The sequence below is a fragment of the Gamsiella multidivaricata genome (genome assembly GCF_025024155.1).
Source record: "Gamsiella multidivaricata strain RSA 2152 chromosome Unknown BC939scaffold_188, whole genome shotgun sequence".
In the NCBI taxonomy this organism is placed as follows: domain Eukaryota; kingdom Fungi; phylum Mortierellomycota; class Mortierellomycetes; order Mortierellales; family Mortierellaceae; genus Gamsiella; species Gamsiella multidivaricata.
Window position 1 is genome coordinate 1 of NW_026251896.1, and position 6,531 is coordinate 6,531.

Sequence of the window (6,531 nt, forward strand, 5' to 3'; positions counted from 1 at the left end):
TTTGTTCATTTGTAAGATAAAAAAAAAGTCATTTTAGATGGCATCGGGTAATAAACAGGCAAGGAGCAGTATGACAAGTTATGAAGTGGCAAGCAGACAGGGATCCATATGGCTAGTTGACGGGGCGACAAGCAGACAAGAAGGGGTATGATGCATGCAACCAAGGGAGCAAGGGGGTCAACGAATAATCACACGTCTGCATATGGCAGGCAGAGCAGGGGTCGGCAAATAAGCATTTTCGACCGGTCGGCGAACAAATAATTTGCTGCAATATTCATTTAAAATACTTAGTGCATTTCTCGAAGATGAAGGCATCCTCTTCAAAAGAAACAGGCGCCGTGTGAACACACAAAAGATATTAGTTAGACCATAAGCTTGATTCTCATGCCTAACAAGCTATAAAGCTATATGGATTTCCTGTGGGGACTGACTTGCACGATCAACGTGGGAAATGGAGTTCCTGATGGGTAGTCGAGTAAATTCTCCCATCTTTGACAGGTAAGATAAGAATTCGGGTATCTTGTCCAAAGATATCAGCGGATTAATTTTGTCGACTTCCGCATAGGAGCATAGGATGCTTGCTCTACAGATCTCCTTTCTTCCTTCAAGCTATCTGGACACATATACGTAGTTAATTCGTATGCTTTTTTTTTTTTTTTTTTTTCTAATTGGCAGTATCGTGAAAAGTACATGTAGTTCAGCCAAGATATGTCTAAAAGAACTAAAGCCGAGTAGAATGAAAGATAGACTAGACTATAACAGATGGGCGTCAAGTTACGCTCATTACCAGAAGAGGTCCCATATCTATTCATAGGGGTAATTGCTTTGACACAAACAATAGCCTACGTCTGGACATACACCTCATGCGCGCATTTTTTGAATTGCCATGCTTATTATTTTCTAGGATTTATCTAGTCTTGTTTTTACTGATGAATGGTCAAAAGGAATATAACTTTTTTGTTATTCCAAGTGCATATTAGATTATTATCCGTAGAAAGAAAGAAAAAAACTAGTACTCGTCCATGACGGTAACGATGATGATGATGATGATGATGGATGGAGGTCAGATAACTAACTAAATGAAGACGCATCACGCATAGACATAAACAAATACCAGGTGGACAAACGTGGGGATATCTCTTCTGGGAAGATGATGTATCATGGTATTTTGAAGACATTGACTCTGGCAAAAGAAAATCGAATACAAGGGGGAAAAAATGAATTCATTATTCAAAGAGGCACCTTGATACGATCCTCATTCTCGGGAACTAATTGTGGATTCCTGCCAGCGGAGTGGGCGCCAGCGTATTCACTCTCAACCTTTGCGTTCCTATCGTACAAATGCCCATCACCAGGAACAGGAACAGGGACTGCCGACTGTTGAGGCGTGCGAGGAGACGAATAGCCGCCCGTCGTGGTCGAGGGTGGAGGCTGTGGATATGATTTGGGGGAAGCGGTGGCATGGGTCATTGAGGGTGATCCTGTTCCCTGGCCGCCGTTATGAAGGGGAATTGGGGGTCCAAATTGGTTCTGGTATGCCTGCTGCTGTTCAGGGTAATATCCTTGTTGCTGGTCTGCATAGTATCCCTGAGCCTGTTGCTGACGTTGCGCATAATATGGGTCATACTGATCGTACTGGTCTTGGTATCCGCCATAGGGCACCTGCTGATAACCCTGCTGATAGTCGTATCCCTCGTTGTGGAGCTGGTTTGCGGCGACGGCTCCTCCTCCCACAGCAGCCATCTCTAATGGACGGGTTCCGCCAGAGGTGGAGGGACGGCCAGTATTCTGAGCGGAAGTCGGATGCTGAGATGAAGCAGCAGCGGCAGCGGCACCAGCACCAGCGCCGGCACCACCGAGAGCAGTGGTAGTACCGGTCCCGGTGTGATCTTCCAAGAACTCTAGACGTCTCTTGCGTGCTCTGCTCTTCTTCTTGTACCGCATCACGAACACCCCAACAATGAAGGCGAGAACAAGCACAGCAGCAATGCTTCCAATCACAGGTGCGAGAACGGAGGGCTTGCTGCTTTTGTCGCCGCCGCTGTTATCTCCGCCATTTTCTGGGGTAGTAGTGGGTGCAGGGCCGCTGGAGGTAGTGCTAGCTCCAGTCCCTTTTCTTGTAGTGGTAGGTTTCCCTCCGCCGCCTTTTGATGTCGTCGTAGGCTGGGCTGGGTCGGGCGAGATGGGGTATGGGTTCGACGTGGGGGAGGGAAGGCCAGTTGTGGTAGGTACAACAGAGGGAATGGTAGCGGTTGGAACCGGCACCGCCGTAGTTGTTGTTGGTTGGGCGGTAGGGATAGGCGAGAGCGTTGTAGGTACGGCAGAAGTGTTGGACGTTGGGACCGCCATGATGGATAGATGATTATCAAAGACAGGCCGGAGGTGTTGGAGGAAGCGAGTGAGATGGAGAAGGAAAAGGAAAAGGAAGGAGGGAGATCAGTCGAATCGGCTGTTTTGGGTTGAATGAGGAAATGGAGAGCTAGAAGAGAAGGCCGACCAAGAATAGAACGGGTTGGTTGTTGTTGTAGCAGGGTGCTACAAAGGGTAGGATGGATCGAGTGTGATGTCAACTGGGAGGGGACGGAAGGAAGAGAACCTGAGGTTGGGGCAGCAACTGCAGTCGGTAACACGGGTACCGTTGCTTAAGAAGAGGGACGAGGGTGTGAGGAATGAACAAACAACAGCAAGAAAGTGGAAGAGGAAAGGCGATAAGTAAGAAGGGCGGGGTTTCATCCACATGCCTCGCGGGGCTACTTGGCCCCCGGTCCAGAGCTAGCTCTGCTCATCTCATGGAGTAGAGTTCGTGATATATTTATCCCAGAAATGAAATTGCTTCCGCCTACCCTCAACCTACCCTCAATTGTCCTTCTGCAATATGGAAGATCTTTTTCATTTAGGCCCTGTCTGGGTCACCGGTCGGGGCAAGGACGGGGAAGGACGAATAAAAGGACCATAGGTTGAACCCATTCCTCTTACGAAAGAAGATAACCAAACAACCTGTCCCCCTACCCTTGAACCGCTTGCAACTAGTCTCTCATCGCCCTCCTTTCCCCCGTCTCTCGATAGTATCGTTGCTTGGAATAAAGCGTCGGAACTCAGCTCGTTCTTTAACGCCCCTCATGCTCTTAATAATTCCCTCCGCCCCTTCTTACTTGCCTGGTCTTGATATCTACCGCTCTTGCCATGTATATCATGCAGTGCAATAAATCAAAAGAGAGAAGAGGAATAGAACACAGGGACCTGCATTCACATTGATATTCTTCACCGCCATGACCCTGAACAATCCCCTGGAGTAAAAAAACGTTGAAAAATATACGTGAGATCCTCGGATAATTGAGATCGTACATGAACATTAGAATGAACAATCTCGTGAGCGAAAATGAAAGTGAAGAGGGGAGAGAGCACACGACAAAAGAAGTGCAATTCTATAGCTACCTACAGGTATCTACAGGCACATAAGCAAATGACATGCTCACGGAGCTCATACTCCGACTGCACCATCCCTTCTTTTTGCTTTGCTCTGCTACTGGTCCTTTTTTTATATCCGTCGGCCGATTTATGGTAGCCTTCGAATCTCGATTAAGAAGACCGCCATACGTCAAATGGATCGCATGCGTTAACCCATAGCGTGTGCCCTTATAATCTATAAGAAACAGCGTTAGGTCAGCTCCGACAGGGTCTAGTTTGAAGCGCGGGCCCATCAAGCAGGGTTTTTTCGGGGTACGGAAAATGTGCTAAGAAACAGGTTCTCTCCTTGTTGGCTGTTTCAGAGACATCGCCGCCACACACAAAAGGTTCGTCTCCGGTGGCCCCGACACCTGTGCCAGAGCAATTTAAGATCTGAGACAGTCTAGTACAAAAAGAAGCAGCGCCATAAACGAGTGTACATACCCCTGAGTAAAGACTAAAGCCCAAAATCCTCCGACCAGGACACACGCGTAGGCTACGTATGATATGTTTGGTCAACCAACACCGACCGCGAAAAAAAAAAATCTATCCCTGGGAATGACTTTTGCTTTATTCTTTCATCAAGTCAACTGGAGGCATTTACTTGAACTCCCTTTCGTCGCTCCATCTCCACATCTTTGGATCCTTGGCCAGGACGCGGTCTACGTGTCTTAATCTCGTCCGACAGCGCGAAGGGTGGCCATGAGCTCTACAAATTCGTCGTAGTCGAGTGCACCATCGCCGTCTGTATCAAAGTTCTTGATCACAAAGTCCAGCTCCTCATTCGTCACAGCCTCGCCCAGGGACTTGGTGAGTTCGTAGAGCTCCGTTCTGTCGACGCGGCCGTCGTTGTTCTTGTCATAGCTCGTGAACAGCTCCTTGAACTGCGCCAACTCGTCTGCTGTGAAGGGCTTGTTCTGTAGTGAGTCCTGTGGAGAAGAGAAAAGAAAAAAAAGGGAGCATTGAGTCAAACACGTACAATAGATTGGCGATCGGCTACAGGATAGGGTAGGCTAGTTCGTGGAAGTGGCAAGCGGAAGTCGTGACTGCATCGCAGAAAGCACTTACCATTGGGGATGTGTTATGTGTGAAAAGGTGAAGAGGTTGGATTTGGCTGTTTCTCGGAAAACGACACGCCTTTTATACCCAACGTGCGCTGCACAAAACAGGTGAAGACGAAGGCATGAATGCATTTTGGTCCTTTGGTGTGGCAGATGACCAGTGGCAACTTGTTATCCAAGCGTAACTTTGTGAACCCCAACACAGCCCAGGAAGTACATTCTAGTTTGTCATCAACAACATCATTGTCGTCTCTAGCACCCGCTTCACTCCTCACCAGTACTTTTCTTCTAAAGTGACCATGGCATCAGCTGGTCTACGAATACAGTAAGCACCTCTTTCTTCATCCCGGATACAATAGGTGAAGACAAGTGAACTCTAACGAGACCTATAATCGAATCAAAGTTCCGTGCACGGTCTTTGTTGACTATGATATCCTTCGTTTTGTTTGTTACACCTTCCAAGTGAGCTTCATGGATCGGGATTCCTTCCCTCAAGTCCCGACAATAATATCGGCCGTACCATGCTAGAGCCAACATGGAAGCTAGCGCGGATATGATATCGCGTTGTACTTTCTAGATTCCAATGATCCCTATCCATCGCCCGTGATAAAGTCGAGCAAGCCTATTGTAGTGGGTTTATCTATTTGACAGTCCCTTCCATATTTGGTATTCCAGCGCCACTATTTGGCTATTTGGCAACCCGAAGCTCTGAACCCAGCCACCTCGTCTGTGCAATTCTTGCTGACGAGGGGCTGGGACAAAATCTCCCCCTCTACTATGGGGAAGAATATAATCTCACGGGGGGTGAGATCTTATTCTCACACCCCCCGTGAGATTATCTCTTATTTTGTCATCTCACAGGGGTGTGAGACGGTTATTCTCACACCCCTGTAAGAATAATTCGAGCATTTTTTTTTTCACGGGGGGTGAGCGCCTTATTCTCACGGGGATATATATATATATTTTTATTACTAGGACCCCTATTGCTAGAGACGTAAAGCTTTTGCTGCCAGGTCCCTTTCACAATCCTCGTCAGCATGAGTGGTGACTCGAAGAGCTCTGCTCCCTACTTGGCCTGTTGTGTACGAAGGTCATCCTTTAGCCGGTGTCTATTGCCATCAAAAACTTGCATCCACCTAGTCGTTCCATCAGAGCCAGCTCCAGCTGTTGGCAATAGCCCTGTACTAGGCGCTTGTCCGCCTCTGCCTAGATCGCTTCCACGTCTGTTGCGGGTCGCTGTCTATGGGTTGATCCCATGAAATCACCCCTACTACGGTTGTATCCTCCAGCACAAGTGCGTCCTCTGGTGCGTTTGCTCACAGAAGTTATTCCACGCTCTCGCTCTCAGTCCAGTGATTTTGCAACGTCTGTTCCAGATCTCAGTCCATCCTAGCTCCTCGATGGCCCCGACAAAGCGCGCGACCATGTACCTTGCGACTGCCTTTGGCGTCTTAAACTCTTCTGTCCATTCCGTAGTAAAGTCCTTTGGCACCAGCCCGTGGTACAAATCTTGAACGGTCCAACTTGCTTCATTGCTGTGCCTGCTTTCGTCTGCCTCGTCGAGGTGTTCGTCCGCGTATCGGATGGTCGTCACTCCTTTGACCTTGCTCTCAAACATCCTCCAGATGGTCGTCTCTGCCAGTGCGGTGAACTGCGGTCCTTTCTTCGTGCTTGACTGCTGTCCTCGGCCCTCCTCGCTCTTTTGCTTCGCCTCCCATTGCTTTCTCTCCTTTGCCCAAGCGCGTTGTCCATTTTCGTTCACTTCTTTCACCGCCTTGTTCCATCATTCCAACTGTTCGCCGCTAGAGGTCGCGCATATCCATATGTGCTCAATGTCCTTGATCTCCAGCTCACACATCCTGCAAATGTCGGTGTCATACAGATCTGGCCGCCAGTTCCTCATGTATGACAGTGTCGGGAGCATGCCATGAATTTTTTTTGTTCGATGTGCACGTTTTTGACAGTCTGCATGGCTGGTGAAGGGACTCCTTGGTGTCCACCCGTCGTGAACAATTCTCAAGGT

The 6,531-nt window shown here is 48.4% G+C and overlaps 2 protein-coding genes across 2 annotated transcripts; both read right to left on the reverse strand.

Moving 5' to 3' along the window:
• Positions 1 to 1,230: 1,230 nt before the first annotated feature.
• BC939DRAFT_509002 (uncharacterized protein) lies at positions 1,231 to 2,349 on the reverse strand (the record flags this gene model as incomplete). Its single annotated transcript, XM_051561075.1, has 1 exon — positions 1,231 to 2,349. One exon carries the CDS (start codon positions 2,347 to 2,349, stop codon positions 1,231 to 1,233), a length of 1,119 nt encoding a protein of 372 aa, XP_051405815.1.
• A 1,626-nt stretch (positions 2,350 to 3,975) lies between these two features.
• On the reverse strand, positions 3,976 to 4,550 carry BC939DRAFT_471928 (uncharacterized protein). The gene is made up of 2 exons (XM_051558241.1): positions 4,516 to 4,550; positions 3,976 to 4,376 (listed from the first exon to the last, which is right to left on the reverse strand). The coding sequence occupies exons 1-2, from the start codon at positions 4,516 to 4,518 to the stop codon at positions 4,119 to 4,121; spliced, it is 261 nt and encodes an 86-aa protein (XP_051405816.1). The 5' UTR covers positions 4,519 to 4,550; the 3' UTR covers positions 3,976 to 4,118.
• Positions 4,551 to 6,531: the final 1,981 nt, after the last annotated feature.